An 18,936-nucleotide genomic window follows, 5' to 3' on the forward strand; every position below is an offset into this window, starting at 1 on the left:
CAGATTTTTAGCTTTTGAGTTCAGAAATTGTATTAACTCACTACTCACAACCTCACAACTCAAACCTTCCGTGTAAAAACAAAAAAACAAAAACGGTTGATATAAAGTGGCTTTAGCCCAAACTTAAGTTTAAATCAGGCAGACATTTTAGCGATAAGGCACAGTCATACCGCTTTGTTCACTGCTTTCACCACATAAATAAATATGGGGACAAGAGATATTGACTGTTTTAATATCTTACCTGTTTATTACCTTATAATCCATTGTAGTATATAAAACAATCATCCTGCATATCAAAAAAGACGAAGACAGCTATAATATTACAATATTATTAATACTGAAGTATTATTAATACTGACGTCAGTTGATAACTATCACAGAGACACAAGATAGCAGTAGTTGAGTTTGCATGAAACAAAACCTGGATAAGCAGAATATTATTCAGCGCTGTTATTGACAACGGTTGTTGGAATAACTCACCTTGGAATTTCGCGACTGACCAAACAGAATGAACTATTCCACAGAGCAGTGTGATAATGTTAGATACAGTAAAGATGCGCTTTTAAAAGCAGTGGATGATCCCGCCATGGGTGACACAGGTAACATCACCCTCCACACAGCCTTCTCATATGTGCTCTTCATTATGCTATCACTCATTTGCAGCAGTTTTAAGATCTGCTGTGCTTACTGAAAATTAATTTTGTCCTAACTCAGCATTACGCCTCCCTCTGACTTCTGCCGCCCATGAGAAACCTGCTGGAAGCAAGAAGTGAAACAGCAATGAATGTTAATATTAATAACCATATAACAGAGGTGAAGTTAATCAAGGCAATGCAAATTGCAAATTAAAGTGACATTAAATAAGCTCTTGCTACTGTAAGAAAGAAACCCCAATCATTCTGGGTTTTAAACACGTGCAGGACATTTCCTTAACTTATTAGCAGCATTTGTATAATATTGTTCTGAAAAAAAATTTTTGGTGCACATTAGAGATGTTTTATGGACATTTCACTTGTTTAAGAATGAGCCCAACATTAAACTGTTTTTCCATCAGGATAAATAGACCATATAAAAACAGCACAACCTATTCAGAGCCACATATCACACTATTGCATATCATTTCAATTCCTTTAAAATAAAACACAGTGACAGGCCCTTTATTGTAACTGACAAACAGGCTGTTCATAAACTACATTATGTTCCCCTCTGTAAAGCTAGACGTTGTCGGCAGGGGTTGTACATTTATTATGAGGAGTAAATCATCGCAATGAATAGGGAAGATAGAGTGAAAAATGGAGATTGTAGAATGCATTCAGGCAAACCAGAAATACACGGTTCTCTCAGCATGTGGATGAATCAAAGTTCAGTAGACCCTCTATAAATCCATGTACTTTTTTTTTCTCCCAGAGCAAAGACTTAGCGATAAGAATGCTGACTGAAGGAATAAAGCAACTCTATAAAGTACAGCCGAGAAGCTTCTTTCTGTCCCCCATTGTCACTTTTATTGTCTGAAGGCTGGAAAGCGTTGACATTCTGGTTATTGATAAGCCACTGAATAGAAAAACGGCGGTTATTAATGCCCACTTGGCTTCTGTGGAATGAGAAAGTGTCTGAGGGACTGTATGAGATTGAAACTCCTAAAACAAAGACACACAGAAAGCATTTTTTTATTCAAGTGTCATATATATATCTTTATAACAACAAAACATTTAACAAATGTAAATATATAATTCAATTAAAAAAAAAAAAAAAAAAAAAAAAAAATATATATATATATATATATATATATATATATTATTTATTTATTTTATTTTTTTAGATTTTTTTTTAAGAATATCGTTGTTGTATTATAAGTATTGGACCTGTCAAGCTGAAAAATAACAAAAAACACCATAGAGCATTATAAAATTATAACTGATGCACTATTTTGCCCATCTTGCGAAGTCATAAAATAGCTTTGTGCAGTGACTAGACAAATCTGCTTATAATCTTTCTCTTTTAAATCAAATTATGGTGTCTTTAACATAAAAAAAAATAATGCTGTTGATGTGCTATTTTTTGCAGTTCATTTGACAAGTAGTTATTTTATTTTTTGACTTTGCCACCAAACAGAATCGCAAAAATCTGCTAGATGTTGTACTTTTTCTGGTTCATTCCAATGCAATTGCAAGACAAATCCTGTTGTAATATAATAATATTAATATTGTAAGTTAATGCCTTTCCAGCAGGCCCGGCTCCACGGGGGGGCCAGGGTGGGCCTGGCCCGCCCAATCAGAGGCTTGGCCCACCCTGGCCCCACACCACATAACAGCCAATCACAAAATTAGTGCGATATTCAATTCAGCTCCAGATACGTTTTTTTCTAATTTCTGCCCAATCCCCTCTTTTTTTCCCTCCGAGACAGACAGACTTAGCTCATTCACTTCGCAACCTTTGAGGTAAACGGACGTGCTGAATTATAAAGCAATAAACGACAGTAACAGCCAATTCATTTTATTAGAACTGTTAGTGGTCTCAATTAGCACATTATAGTAGCCCAATAAGTGGCTTGAATATTCTGTAGATCGCGATGCATTCTTTTGTTTTCCGTGCCGAGTGTTCGGTGCAGGGGCGTAGATTACGCGGGGGATGCGGGGGACGTGTCCCCCCACTTTTAATATCATGGAAAGTCGTCCCCCGCACTTTTTCAGTCAAATGTGTTTGCATAGATGTTTTCAAGAGCTGGTGTAAATAAATATAGATTTAAACTCAAAGAGACAGGATATTATGGATTAAGGAAGCCTCTTCCTCATGGACAGAGTTTTGCCGCGGATCGGTGTCAGGGGAGACCGTAGCATGTTTGCTCAGTCCCCAACAGATAGAAAAGAATCGCTATTACATAAAAAGCATGGCAGGTGTTGTGAAGTTTTTAGCAGTCAATGAGCTTCCACTACGCAGGGATAGGGAAACATGTGACAGTGAGGAAGATTGCATAGCTGCGGGGCTTTTTGCCAAGTTGTTTAAATACACGTTGGAAAAAGATAAATACCTGGCTGACATTACATCAGGTATCCCACAAAATGCAAAGTAGCTACACTTCCAAAACCATCCAGAATGAAGTGATTAAAATTTTGGCATCCATGGTTCTGAACTACTAAATAGTTCCAAAATATGTACAAAACATTAAAAATGAAGAAAACAAACACAACAATAACAAACAACCCTAACACTTGCCTTAAATATATGAAATTAAAACTATATCAATAGACATGTGAGTTTAAAGCATTAAAGAACGCCCCCCCCCCCCCCCCCCTGCCCCCCCAATACGACCCTCCCACCTGGAATATCATTTGGCCTACCTTTCATCTCATATCTGGAGCCGGGCCTGCTTTCCAGTACTGTAGTTATGTACTTGGGTTAAAGTTTGAACAGTGCTAACAGTTTTTCTCTCTATGTATCTCTTTCTCTGTGCATCAAACAGAAATCCAGACAAAGGCCTCCAGTTTCTCATCTCCCGTGGGTTCATTCCGGATACGCCTATAGGTGTGGCGCACTTCCTGCTCCAGAGGAAGGGGCTGAGCCGACAGATGATTGGCGAGTTTCTTGGCAGCAGCAAGAAGCCGTTTAACAGAGATGTGTTAGAGTGAGTATATGAAAATGCCTCTTAGTGTCCATAGCTTAACTGTATGAGAAAAAGAGAACAATATCATAAAAGAGAGAATATTTACACTTTTAAATGGAAGCATTTTTGTTTCGTTTTTTCTCTCCATGGATTTGGAGAGTCATGGCATCTTTTAATGAGATCTCCCTTGGCTGCTGAGCTCCCGCAGTCTAACTGCAGAGCTTTGCACTTGGAAATGATACACTCTTGAGACCTCTTAGCAGAGTCAGTGCGTGTGTGTGTGTGTGTGTGTGTATACAGTGCAGTACATATGAGGTTTTTGAAGTGATGCATCTTCTAGACTTAAAGGGACAGTTAATCTAAAAATGAAAATTCTGTGATCTTTTACTCACCAACATCTACCCATATTCTTCAAGATATCTTCCTTTATGTTCAACAGAAGAAATAAACTCAGGTTTGGAACTCCTCCCTGACAGATTTTGGAGCATTTGGGAGCTTTATTATTTTCCTGTAGAACCCTGGAAAGGTCTTTCAAATACTCCCCAAAAAGCTTTTTAATGCTGTGGTAATCAATCAATCCCTAGTGCTTGTATTTTTCTGTTCTGCCCAACATCTCCTTTTTTGCAAAGGTCAATATTAATATTAAAGTAGCTTAATATTAAAGTAGAGTTTTAAAATTTTATGTGCCATGATACAGTAATGATCATAGAGAGTATATAAAAATATATACTCATATATATGAGTATTACCACACATGCATTTGATTGTTTCAATAGCTGAATAAGCATTCTCTCTCACCACTAACCTATTATTTTGAATTAATTTCCTTAATTAATATATTATATTAATCCCTATTTGCATACATATACTTAGTAAAACAGGATGTTTAAAAAAAAATGTGATGTGCGAAACCAGCACAGCAGAAAAAAAGCCAGATTTAACTTGGCACTTTTATGTGACCTCTTCTAGGCTAGCAATTTACCTTGACAGTTTGCTATTTTATATTTCTGTAACCTATGTTTTTGCTTAAAAAAACCCTTTTATGCTGTTTTCCTTGTGTGCGTTTAATATAAATTCAACAAACTTCTTGAAGTGAGGGGAAAAATCTCCGTAATTCCCCAACAGTCTTTCTCTTTGTTTCATCTGACAATGCATTTACCAGAAAGCCGCAATGGGCAAAATTTGACTAGGTTCAGGCTAATTATAACTTCAAATCATTATTCTCCAGTTATTTATCACTTTCATGCCCAACGAACACTTTTCTGGAATTAATAAAGTCTAAAATCAAACTTATGCGGCTTTACTAACTAATATTGACGTAAAACAAAAGAAAGCATGTGGCATTAACTACTTTCATTCACCATAGAGCTTTACATTTACTTAAAAAAAATTGTTATTTGGGATTATTAACAACAGTACTACCAAGAAAATGAATAAAACACATTGCCCTTGGCCGAAAAAACATTACTATCATTAATAAGCATTTTTTTAAACCAAACACATTAAAAATATACTGTAGAGCTCATATTAGGTAAAGACTTAACTTCAGCTGCTTTAAGACATGAGCTATAACATGCAACACAACAAATTAAAGACTCAGCTGTAGCCAAAAACAGAATATTATGAATATTTCATGCCGATATAATAAATGGACACTAATATTTTTATTTCCCTCAAGTCAAGTCAAGCCTTTGCATATTAAAACAAATGCCACTGCTATTAAATTTGCTTTGGTACACACTTAAAGGGGGAATAAAAAAAGACAATATTTAAAAAAAGTATCAAATAAACCATCAATCTAGATTCCTTCTTTGGATCTCCTGACTCAGAAGGCAACCTGTCTATCAGTTTCTGCTGTTTTCCAAAAGACATGTTTTTTTTCTTCAGTGGCTTGTCTCTTATTTGGACAAGCAGAGCATTTATTCCCAGTATTCCCAAATTATAACAGAGCGAGAAAGGCAATATTGCCTACGCAATGTTAGATGACAGCTCCATGACAAAGTCATGCAAAGCAAGATGAAAACCCATTCTATTACAGACTGTACTCCAACAAAAAATAACCCTATAGGTATTTTGTGCAAGCACCTCAATATGACCTATATTTATGTTTTAAAGTTAAGTGCCCTCTAGCAGGTGTAAAAATAATGACAGTGTCGTGTTGCGTCTGTCGTCACAAAATGACGTATGACTGTCATTACCAGTCAAAATGCTTGTTTATTTATATGAAGTTTGTGGACTTTTTACAGGGCCCAGCCCGATCTCACACAATTTTTACATATTTTACTAGGTGGCTAATTCATACATATTCGTACGAATGACCCCACTTAACCCCGCTCTTAAACGTACCCTCACTGAAATCATGCAAAATCGTGATTTACAGTGCATATACATTTTATGAGCTCATGCATTCTCTTGAATCCAACCCATGATCACATGATTGCATATTGTCATATAACGTGAATTGTCATATAACGTGAAAAATAACTCGCTCTACCAACTGAGCTATACAAAACCTGAATGATGGTGCAGATAAAAGAGTACAAAGCATTAATAGGAAAGTGCCCTGTCGCCAATAAGGTCACAACTGTAAACGTTCTGATGGGTCGTATTCCAGAGATTTGGACAAACAACCTATTACTATTACTGTTACTATTACTATTACTAAAGTAAAGCCCAAAGTATGAATTGTTTTTTATGCATAAACGACAGTCCACATACACCATAATAGTGAATGCGTTTGTACAAACAACACTCAATTTTTGAAATCGCTTGTACTTTGTATGCCCAGGTAGCTCATGAATATTGAATTTGTTTTGCACTAATTTGTAGTTCCACAGGGTGGCAACAAAAACAGACACCCATATTGACAAGCACTTGTGTAAATGTAGTACAGATACATTTTACCAGTCATAACTTCTGGAGAGAAATAGTGCAGACACTGGACAAAGATGAAGCTTGGTATCGCACGTGTCGACCACTTGTGTTCATATATGATGTCAAATGGAGTATATTTTGGAAGGCACAGGGTTTGACACACACACACACACACACACACACACACACACAAATAATAAACAAGACATTCACTCCCAGCATCACCTTATATTACATAGTACATTTTTGTCTAAAGTACACTGTAATAACACTGTAATTGCACATAAAATATGGTAACAATTTATTTAAAAGTGACCTTCTTACATGTGGCATATACTCACTATTCTAATAACAATAATTATCCATAATTACATGCAAGTAACCCTAACCCTACAGAAATACTCAAGTATGATATAAAGGAAATACTCACGTATGAATAAACGGAACTTTTGTCTTGATTATGATTTTGCCTTTGCATGTAACTGCCTATTGCAACAGTGATAGATGGAATGGAGTGGAAGGATTTCTCTCCTGTTATAAGCAAAATCTATTGACTAGTATCCTTTGTTTATATACCCACTGACATACATGCACCTGATATATTTAATTTACATTTAAATTTAATCATTTTGCAGACGCTTTTATCCAAAGCGACTTACAAATGAGAACAATAGAAGCAGACAGGCCAACAAGAGAACAACAACAGTATACAAGTGCCACGACAAGTCTCAGTTAGTCTAGTACAGACCGCATAGCCAGGTTTTTTAATTTTTATGAAAAGTGCTAGTATTAGTTGGTTAAGTGCTGGCGAAAAAGATGAGTCTTTAGATGTTTCTTGAAAATGAGTAAAGACTCAACTGTACGAATTGAATGATTCATTCTATTTAATTAATCAAAACTTACAGAATTGTTGAAACATAGAAGTGATATGGTTGATAGTAAAGGTGGGTTTTCAAATAGCCATAGTAATACGAACATTGCAATCGTGTATACTTTCTAAAAAAGTCAGTTTGCAGAAATGCACCTGACAAGTTGACGGATTTCATATAACATGTCCCAAAAGAAGCACTAGTAGGAGCGGAAAGAAAATGTATCATTGTTACTTGTCAGATTATTCAAAATGACCCCTGTGAGATTTTCGGTTAGAAACCACAGCAGACTGTGCAACATCAACAGTCTTTTGTCAAAGATGTCAACATGTCAAACGGTTTGATAAGCATCTAAAATGTTAGTAACTACTGGGACTTTAGTGTTGACTGGGTGATCAGTCGAGTCACATTCTGACACCCTTGACCCTCAAAACTGAAATTATACACATTTAAAGTACTTATAGGTGGCTAATAGTGTCTACTTGTAGCAGTCAAAAATTAAGATTCACAAAGTTAATTATTTGCACATTAGTAAGATTGCAAATAAACAAACAAACTATCAAAAACAAAAAAACCTGTACAAGCCAGATGGTCATAATGCATACAGTTTATGGACTTGTTAACTACCAGACTTGTTTATTTCTACTTTGTCTACCATGCACAAATCTCCTCATCTGCTAAATGCCAAAAAAAGTGACTGAAGATGTTGAACAAATGGATTTTTTGGGAAATTGCTGCAAGAATTTAAGGTCATTTGATCAAGGCAGTGAAATTACAAAATAAAATATCCCCTCACTATCAAAGACCATACTACTGATCAGCTAGAGATCCCTGGCATTCAGAAGCTCTTCGGGAACTGATCCCATTGGCCCAGACCGTAATGCACCCTTAGGAACAAGCTGTGATGCACAGTAATCTTCAGCAGAATAATACACAGTAGGTAAAGTGCTACTGGGAAACCTGAATAGGTCTACTGGGTCTGTTCACATTAGTTGGTGTGGCTCAGTGACTAAAGCTCGGGATTGAGCTCATAATAACCTGGCCATGATCTATAGTATTCTCTTAGTACCCTTGAGCAAGACATTTAACCCAATGTTGCTCCAACTGTATTGTCTCCATAATAAGTGTATGCTACAGGCATGGCTCCAGAGTCTTTTGTAATCGGCCACAGGGAGCTCAGAAAATGTGCTAACCAGCTTTTTGGAGATGTTCAACACTTCTTTTCTCTTTCCTCAAGCCTGATGATCCATAAACTCAGAAAATCCGAAAATCAGTTTCTCATTTGATGTAGACATTTGAGAGGTTGGAGCACGCCTAATAGTACACATTTTGAATGTATCCCTTAAATCAGACACATCCGTTTCAGGTATTGAAGGACATGCAGGATAGGTGAAGTGGAGATAAAAAATTGCCCTACAATGGACTGGCCATGCATCCTTTCATGGCCTGAGATGCTGATATAGCCTCCAGGACCTTACATAGTGCATCAGTTTGGAAAATGGAAATGGATGTTTTTTTAGTACAATATGTCTGTGCACACTCTACATTCATTTGTCTGCAGTGCGGTATCTGAGTACATTTTGACCGATCTGAAGTTTCTTGCTGAGAAGAAAAAAATAACTGAAATGAAAAATGAGGACATTGGCAAAAATGCACTATGTTTTAGTTTTTGTCCTGAAAGTAAGAATCTGTATGCTTGTCTTTTTTTAAATGAGCTTAAGGAGTGTGCTGCTTTTGATGCAGAAACACTTCTTCTCTTAATTTCACTTGATAATGTAACCAGTTTGACAGATGAGCACCCAGTGCGTCCAGACACACAGGAAAAGCTCAAATTAGAGTTCAAGTTTAGCGCAGTCCTTACTATACAAACCACGTCCATCACTGTGAGCAGGCTTTTAGAAAAGATCTTACAGTGTTTTTCTGGCTAGTAGTTTTTTTTATGATTTTTCTAAACTCTTAGGTCTGCTAAAGCAACAACACCAGCTCAAAGGAGACCTGAACACTTTATTTACTTTTATTTAGCAACAACACATTTAATTGATCATAAGATTGTAAAATGAAGCATTCTAACAATAATAAGAAACCAATAAGCAAGTATTATATGCATTTTGTGCTTTTATTGTGACTACTAAGTGACTTTCTCTACATGTGCATGCTATTATCATTTTTCCATTCATATAAAAGATATGTAAATTATGGACTATAGTAGAAATACATGTATATTTCAAGGCACATAATTGCGTGTACATTTATGCTTGTATGTTTTTTATGTTATCTGAGTGTGTATAAATTGCACACTAATGTTCATTCAGTTATTCAGCTTTGAACAGTCTGTTTTTCATACTGAAAGGATATACTTTACCAAAAGGTAGAGAGGAACAGATTGTCTCACTGTTCTTGGATATGTATTTCCCTGTGGAGATGTCTTACTCTCTCTGCACCTGCTCTATGTACAAATCGACAGCCGTTTCTCTTTCCGAAACCTCCAGCTGGCAGCTTAGCATAATAAACCTGCAAACATTGGTGGAAGTAAAAATAATAATAATTTATTTATTGCCTACAGACCACATATATTTTATAGAATAAACATTTCTGTGGTTCTGAATTTGTTCATGTGGAGTGATGCTTTAGTTGGATTTCTTGGGCTGTAAACTTTGTTTGACATTAAAGGAGTAGTCTAATCCCTCCCCCAAAAAAATTATATTCTGCCATCATTTATGTAATTTCAAACCTGCATGATAAAGAAATCACCAATATCCAAAGAGCATCACAAAAAAGTAGTCCATACTAACGTGTGTTAAATTTCCAGCTGTTTTTGTGAAAGTGATATTGTAAAGAGTTAATATGCTATAAAACAATCTACAGTTGATGAAGATATTAAAAATATTACCATATATTAACAAATAATATCAAATCAGCATATTAGAAGAGTTTCTAATCATGTGACACTAAAGACTGAAACAATGGCACGGAAATAAATTGCATAATTTTTGTATGAATTATCCCTTATAAAGGCAGTTTGGTGCATTCATTTGAAATAAACCTTAAAGTTGTTAATGTAAGTAGGAGTTTAAGCTTTTGCAGGCTGAGATGTGATTACTCTGGGCCTGCTTGTGGGTTGAAATGATCTATGATTGATGTCTCCTGAAGTCTATTCACATCCCATCATGCTATCTGTACAGTATTTGTGGTGATGTTAAGGTTCACTTCACAAAGGTCTTGGGCACTACGAGTGGCTTTTGATTTCATGTGTCATTATTATCATTAATAAAAGCCACATGCGTCACTATTTGACATAAAATCACATGCATGGTGTAATTTATTTTGCTTTAAAGTGAAAGCAAACATAACATTTCATCACTGGAGAGCCTTGTGTCCTAATGACTACCGCCTGGGGATTTAAAGAAGCTATTTGCAGACAAATTCAATCCATATAGATATTATAATTATTCAATATTTTAAGTACTGGATAGTTGTACTTTTAAAGAAAGAATTTAATTCTGAGAATAGGACCTTTTAACTGAAATTAAATTGTTATTATCATATATATATATTTATATATATATATATATATATATATTGCTCCTATTGGTCCTCAATTATTAACAATGGTTCTTATCATTGTATATGTTGAAATCCGTTGTGCTGATCAGTATTTTGTGTAAACATGATGCATTTTTTTTTGTGTGTGTGTGTGGTGTGGTGTGATGATAATGCACCATGTCACAAAGCTCGAATCATTTCAAATTGGTTTCTTGAACATGACAAAGAGTTTACTGTACTAAAATGGCCCCCACAGTCACCAGATCTCAACCCAATAGAGCATCTTTGGGATGTGGTGTAACGGGAGCTTCATGCCCTGGATGTGCATCCCACAAATCTCCATCAACTGCAAGATGCGATCCTATCAATATGGGCCAACATTTCTAAAGAATGCTTTCAGCACCTTGTTGAATCAATGCCACGTAGAATTAAGGCAGTTCTGAAGGCGAAAGGGGGTCAAACACAGTATTAGTATGGTGTTCCTATTAATCCTTTAGGTCAGTGTAGTAGTCATAGTAATGTTATAAAGTTAATCACTGTAACATTATTATTTTTTTTATTATTTACTTATTTATTTTTAATATGCATCAATTTAATTTGAAGTAATAATTTGCTTACCCCAAATTCAAATTGGTATTACAGTAAAAATACAGCAGTAAAAAAAAAAAAAAAAACATTCATCAAAGGATGTTCCACAAAGGTCTGGGCTAAACCTCAAATATCTACTGACCATAGAGTTGGCAATGTGAGCTTTCATCTTATGTGTTTGCTTAATACCTTGTTTCTCTTGCGCACTCTCTCTCTCTCTGTCCCTCTCTCATTTTCTGTCTGTTCCTTCTTTTTGATAGCTGTGTGGTGGATGAGATGGATTTCTCTGGGATGGAGTTAGATGAGGCTCTGAGGAAGTTTCAGGCTCATATCCGTGTGCAAGGCGAAGCACAGAAAGTGGAGAGACTGATAGAGGCATTCAGGTGAGACTCCAGACACTGTTACACACACACATAAATGCTCCAGCCACCTTCATATGTGAGGGGAAGATAAGAGCCGCCACTGATTTGATACCTGTGTTCATGAACTTTTTCGTCCCTGCACCGAAGGATAAAAAAGCACGCTGAATGCTCTCCATTAATCAGTCGCATTCTCAAGGAATACAACGCTGTATTACATTGAAGTAAAGGATTCGTTTGAAAAGCAGTTGAGTAGTTGACATTACACATTTTTGGAAATGTATGCGCAGAGTAACATAAACTTTATTTTATTTTATTTTACTTTTTTGCATGTGACTTTAACTATTATAAATTGAAATACTATATTTGTATATTTATTTTCTGTCACACTGCAGGAGCATTTTAAATTAACTAGAAAAAAAAGGATAAATTAAAGGAAATAAATTATGAAACGTTACAACTCATAAATGCACATAGAATTAACTTTAAAATATACATTTTTTTAAATTGTTTTAATTCAACACTTGTTAAAATGATTCATTAACAAGTTATTTTTCTTCTGAACTAAGGAATATTTTGATTTCCGCTGTAGCACAAATGTTAGCCTAGGTTTACTTGACAATGCTGGTCTGATAATCCAAATAATCATTTTACTAGAACAATTACTTTCCATTCATATTCAGTAGAGGCTCTTATTGCAATTCTGAATCATAATTCAGTTGCAGCTATCAACGTTTGTAGGGGTTATAGCCAAACATGCTTTTGTTTTCAGCACTGGAAATAACAAGACTGCTGATGATCCTTATGCTGTTGTGTGTGTGAAAGAGTGTTGCACACATCTGCATCTGTCTGCGAGACACTGGTTTATAAATAACTGTGGTTGCATAACACAATCCAGCCTGTTCCCGGCTGTCTCTCCTGCATTGCCTTTGATATTTCCCAAACCTAAAAAAGAGCAAGTGAAGGGGTAAATGGATATGAAATATAACATTCATTAATAATAGTACTTTAGCCATTCATCATTAGTGGTGATGCTTAGTAAGCATCACTATTACTCTTGCTAATACTGAGAGGTTAGAACAAACCTGAAATGTTAAACTTCTCTGAACCACTCATCTTGCACTATTGCCATACATAAATGCAACATAAGCTCATTGGAAAAAAGTACCTCCTCACACATTTTTGCAAAATGTATGTACAATTCACTGCAGTTTCCAGCTGAAGTGAGCACTAAGTAGTTGGTAGTAAAGACTGGTAGTAAAACATAAATTATGATTACGGGGGAGACTTTTTTCGCAAAGTTTCTTGCACAATAATATGTTATGACCTCAAAAAATTTTAATCGTACTGCATGATTTGTAAACTTTTACATTTAATATGTATTTTACATAACAATTTTGATATGTATGGCTTTTTTAATGTAGTAAACTTGCTCGGAAGCCCACCTGGTACAGAAGAGTCCCATGAAAGACAGTTTGCAAATAAAAAGGATCAGAGACATTCAGTAGAAGAAAGCTAAATGGCATGGTTGCTTTCTGCAAATAGATTTTTTATCTCACATGTGCTTTTGTTAACAATATCAGTTATGCTTAGGGTAAGGTGTAGCTTAGAACAATAGTGCATTAATCTTTTAACACCACTTAGTGGACTTCATTTAAGTTCCAAACCTCAGCAATATGTACAACAACCAATGCAATAAAGCATAGCCAGTTTTACTGTTTCAAATAAATGTGTAAGTTTTGGGTAAAAATGAATACCTTTTTAGGACTTCTCAATAGTCATTTCACTTTAAAAGCATCACAAAAAGTGCAAGAAGATGCAATATCTTAATTCTGCATATATGTTGCCACAAGCACATTTTCACATTGAGTCTGGTATAAATAGTATTGCATAAACAGTGTCTAAAATCATCCATTTTAATGATGAAATCCGTGTATTACTTGTCTTAGTGATTAAATTTGGGATTTCACTTGGTCGAGGATAAACAAACAAAAAATCCCCCTCTGACTTACATTAGAGGAAAGAGCCAAAACATACAAAGAAACCTTTGCAGAATATCAATCCTACAATAGTGGGATTATTTGATTTAAACAACCATATAGCAACATCTTAGCAACCAATTCCTGAAAACCTCTCACAATACCATAAAACCGCTTACATTTTCCTTACTACATGTACAAATTCCACAAGTTTACAAAAAATTACAATGAATGCATATACTGTGATGACTTTATATTTAGCAGTTTTAATTACATTTCACTTATTTTCAATGGGGCATTTAAAAACCCAATATCTTCTGATAGATAATAGATGATACATTCTGAAGGTAACACATGTGAGATACACATTAATTAGTTAAATGATAATTATCTTAATAAAGCATCATGACTTTTATGACCTTATGATTTTTTCTTCCCTATTATTATAATTATTATTATTATTATTTTATAAGTTTATAAAATTTATTTTATAATTTTTTTTTTTAGACATCTATTTCATTATTATCCGTCAGAAAGTAGAGACATTTTTAAATAAACAAATAACACTTTTAAAAAGCTGTTTTTACACAAGTACCATCAAATTTACAAATGATTCATGACTATGAAAGATAAGCAACAGAAGGCTCTATTTATGAAAATGTGTTAAATAAACATAGCTGTTGTTTATCTGTTTCTTGTATCCTGTTTTTCTCAGCCAGCGTTACTGTATGTGCAACCCAGATGTGGTGCAGCAGTTCCACAATCCTGACACGATCTTCATCCTCGCATTTGCCATCATCCTCCTCAACACGGACATGTACAGTCCCAACATCAAACCCGATCGTAAGATGATGCTGGAAGACTTCATCCGCAACCTTAGAGGTGAGACAGGAAGAAATAGAAAAGAAAGTTTGTTAAAAATGAGAGTGAATTTATAGAAATGCAAGAAGGGACTAACAAATTTAAAGCCAACCTGTAAACCTATAATAAAAATGTACTTGCTGTTGCTGAGTGTCATGACAAAGCAACTCTCATATACCATTTAAGCATAAACAAAACCGAACACTATTCTTTTGCTGCCTTTCCTTCAGTAAATGCAGGTCTAGTTTTCCAACAGCAAGATACACATAACTTTACACTTTCCCTTCATCATAAGTTAGGTCAGGATCATTTCACTTGACTAAGTGAGTGGGCGAAACCTAATTAAGCACCAAAGTATAATGCTATTGAAAGCGCCCTAAAGCACATTAATTTAATGAAAACAGCCAGTGACATCAGCGCTCTGTTAATCTCACTCTTCATTTTCATTACTCTGTGACACATAAATGTCTCGGTTATGTACGTAAACCTCATTTCCTGATGGAGGGAATAGAGACGTTATGTCGAACGACATATGGGGTCTCACTTGGGAGGCCAATCATCTCTGAGTTTAAGAGAAACGCAGCTAAGGTTGTAACCTTACCAAAGCCCCAGTGCAAATTCACTGACCTTGGTACCGAAAGTGACCAAAAGGGTGAGTATATCGCTGCTGAAGAAGGCTATGCTACTGTTCTGTCCACAAAAGGGATTTCAACCTTAAGTGAAGATTGCTTCAATTCGTTCCTATTTGTTCTTTCAGTTCTTGCGCCAGTGTATAGGAGAAGGCAACACTCTGTGTGGAGTGAGCCGTCACACCCAGGGGGCACTGCTCGCCTTGGGAATGATACGCCAAGACGATGGCATCCACAATCCAGTAGGCCAGCCTCTGCTTGGAGACAGCCTTCCCTTTCTGCTGATCCCAAAGCAGCCCAGGAGCTGCTCAGAGCTTCTGAAGCTCTGGGTGCGGTCCACATTTATGTAAAGTGCTCTTACAGGACACAACAATGCCAAAGCTGGATCTGCCTCCTCCGGGGGCAGTGCTTGCAGGTTCACCACCTGGTCTTGGAAGAGAGTGGTGGGAAACTTGGGGACGTATCTAGGCCAAGGTCTCAGCACAACGTTACAGTAGGTCAGCCCAAACACAAGGCTCTCTTCACTTATCGAAAATGCTTGGAGGTCCCCAACCCTCTTGATGGAAGTGAACGCGATCAGAAGCACTGTCTTGAGAGACAGGAACTTCAGCTCGACTGAATCAAGTGGCTCAAAAGGACCCCTCTGCAGTACAGCCAGAACAATAGAGAGGTCCCAGGAGGGTATCAGGGGTGTCCTATGAGGATTTAACCTTCTGGCACCCCTCAGGAAACTAACAATCAAGTCATGCTTCCCCAGGAACCGAATGTCAACTAAATCATGATGGGCTGCAATGGCAGCCACATACACTTTCAAGGTGGAGGGTGACTGCCTAAGCTCCAACCTTTCTTGCAGGAAAGAAAGCAAGACTCTGACCAAGCATCTCCAGGGGTTTTCTCAAAGAGAAGAACACCAATTTCGTGAACAGACTCCACTTCAAACCATCCAGAAGCCATATGTGGAGGTTCCAAAGATCTCAGAGGGATGCACCAGGGAGGGTCTGTCATGGGGATCATGAGTTCCAAAAAACAGGTCTGGATGGGCCAGTAAGGTACAACCAACAGGACCTGTTCCTCGTCCTCCCTGACCTTGCACAGTGTTTGTGCGGGCAGGCTTACTGGGGGAAACGCATACTTGTGTAGAGCCCAAGGTCAACTGTGTGCTAGTGCATCCATGCCCGGGCTGCACAATGTTGGCTGCATGATTGAGCTTCCCCGGAATGTGGACAGCGCACAGCGACTTGAGCCGCATCTGATTCTGGAGGAGGAGATGGTGTGCAAGTTGAGACATGCATCGTGATCGTAGTCTGCCCTGTCAGATGATGTACGAAACAGACCAACACATGCTTGTCTAGCAACAGCGGCCAAAACCACTGTAAAGCTAGAGCCACTGGCAAGAATGCCAGACAGTTGATGTGCCAAATCAGTCAAGGTCCTGTCCAGGACCCCGAAGCTTCCTGCCCATTGCACGTCATGCCCCAACCCATGTTGAAGGCATCTGTCGTGAAAATGACATGCTGGGACACTAAGAGCACCCTGGCCTGCAGAAAAGGAAGGCCAGATGAGGGGCTGAATAGGTGGTGACAAGTTGTTGTGATGGTGACACAATCATGATGTGTACCGCGCCACCATGCCCATCTTGGGACTCAGGAGTGTAACCAGTGCTGAAAGGGTCTCATATGAAGCAATCAAAGTGGCATGACTGTGGCTGCAGATGACATATGCCCCAGGAGCCTCTAAAAATTGTTTCAATGGTACAACATTGAATCATGTTGTATGGCCCAGAAAGCATCACATTCTGAGTCATCACAGCGAACCTCCCCATGTTCCCGGTGGAACTTGCCAGAGGCATTGTGTTTCCGAACCATAACCTCTTGGCCACTGGCGATAGGGGGTATTGCGGGTGAGAATGCTTCGCTCATTTTCAACCCATGAGCCTTGCAAGCTCTTTTATTGAAAACAAACATAAAAAGAAAAGAAAACTGAAGATTCTCCACCCACCCTCCTCTGAAGGAAGGAGTGGCGCTGTCTCCACCTACTGCTGAAGAGCAGTCTCCCACATCTCTGAGTTGCCCATGTCAGGGGGGTGCCCACTGCGATGAGCAGGCTGAGGCATAGTGGCAGCTGGAGGATCACGTCAGGGCAAGATGTGTTGAATGGTCTCAGTCTTTTGTACCGTTGAAAACTGCTGGACCTGTCCTTGACAGTGTCGCCGAACAAGCCTGCCTGGGAGATGGGAGCATTGATAAAGTAAGCTTTGTCGATGTCTCTCATCTCGGCCAGGTTTAGCAAAAGATTGTGCTCCTGGACCACTAAAGTGGACATCGCCTTCCCGAGGGACAGCACCATGACTTTCATCACCTGCAGGGCAAAATCAGTTGCTGTGCGCATCTCCTGCATCAACCTTGGGTTGGTACCACCCTCGTGCATTGCTTTTAGCACCTTGGCTTGTACCTGCAGGATAGCCATGACATGCAGGGCAGAGGCAGCTTGGCCCACAGCACTGTAAGCTTTGGCAGCGAGAACTGCCAACAGCTTACATTCTTTTGACGGGAGACATGGACGATTCCTCCATGTAGTGGCTGCTCTCTCCACCTGGGAAATGTCCACTTACCCCCTGGCTGCCCTGCCATCAAGGGTGGTGAGGATGGAAAAGGGAGATGAGGGGTTTCTGGCCATAAAAGGGGTCATCCAAGACTTTGTCACCTCTTCATGCACCTCTGGGAAGAAAGGAACTGGAGAAGAATGCGGTTGTAAGCCGCACTTCGCGCCGAGAAACCAATCGTCCAACCGCGAGCACTCAGGGCTAGACAGTGTGTTCACCTCCAGCCTGATGGTCATGGCTGCCCAGGCAAGCATGGCCGACAGCTCTGTGACAGATTCAGCAGCAACTACACCCGAGGGGGGCAGCCCAGCCCAGCCAAATCCTCATCCTCAGGGACTGATAGCCTATCCCCCGATGCTTCAATCAACATCTGATCTTCAGGTAGTACACTGAAAGACACACTGAGACCGCTGTGAGACAGCCCAGCAGAATCAATTGGTGGCCACACGGGACATGTGCTTTGGGAGGAGTAAGCAGTCCATGGGGCATGGCTGGGTGGAGTAGCTCTCACAGTCACCCTCAGATCTACCAGAGCGCCAGCCAAAGGCCCCATGCTTGAGCCAGGAAAACCTGGAAGGGTGGTGGCAGAGGGGTCTGGATGACCAGACACAGAAGATAATGCTCGTGGCCATCAACCGAGGGCAGGAAACGACCATATCCATAAGGAAACATAAAACGGCATCTTGAAAAAGATGCAAATCGTCCATGATTTGCTCTTTAAGACGGAACTGCTCTTTCAATCAAAGCGCCCAGGGAAATCACTGCTGCAGGGAAACCGCTGTACTGTGCCGTAACACCAACCAGGAACAGCCTTCGACCACACAAAGATAAATTGCCAAAAATCTGAATGAGTGGATGCACGCTGTCGCCTTATATACCCGTATGCATGGAGAGTGGCTCAGCATGCAAAATCCACTATTGGCATTTTCTCTAAAACTAAGAGATAACTGGCCTCCCAAGTGAGACCCCTTATGTCATTCCACATAACTCAAAGTGACCGACAGATAGGGAACTCTCTTTACACAAGCAGA

At 38.4% G+C, this 18,936-nt stretch overlaps 1 protein-coding gene across 3 annotated transcripts in view; it reads left to right on the top strand.

Annotated features, from left to right (window-relative positions):
- The window catches only part of LOC132105917 (IQ motif and SEC7 domain-containing protein 3-like), a 149,871-nt gene that overhangs the window by 97,060 nt on the left and 33,875 nt on the right, over positions 1 to 18,936 (top strand). For all 3 annotated transcript variants that reach the window (XM_059511453.1, XM_059511455.1, XM_059511456.1), the window contains exons 5-7: positions 3,461 to 3,622; positions 11,736 to 11,858; positions 14,529 to 14,695. In XM_059511453.1, coding sequence (XP_059367436.1) covers positions 3,461 to 3,622; positions 11,736 to 11,858; positions 14,529 to 14,695 — 452 coding nt within the window. The remainder of the gene's footprint in view (positions 1 to 3,460; positions 3,623 to 11,735; positions 11,859 to 14,528; positions 14,696 to 18,936) is intronic.

The sequence above is a fragment of the Carassius carassius genome, chromosome 26, assembly GCF_963082965.1.
Source record: "Carassius carassius chromosome 26, fCarCar2.1, whole genome shotgun sequence".
Classification (NCBI taxonomy): domain Eukaryota; kingdom Metazoa; phylum Chordata; class Actinopteri; order Cypriniformes; family Cyprinidae; genus Carassius; species Carassius carassius.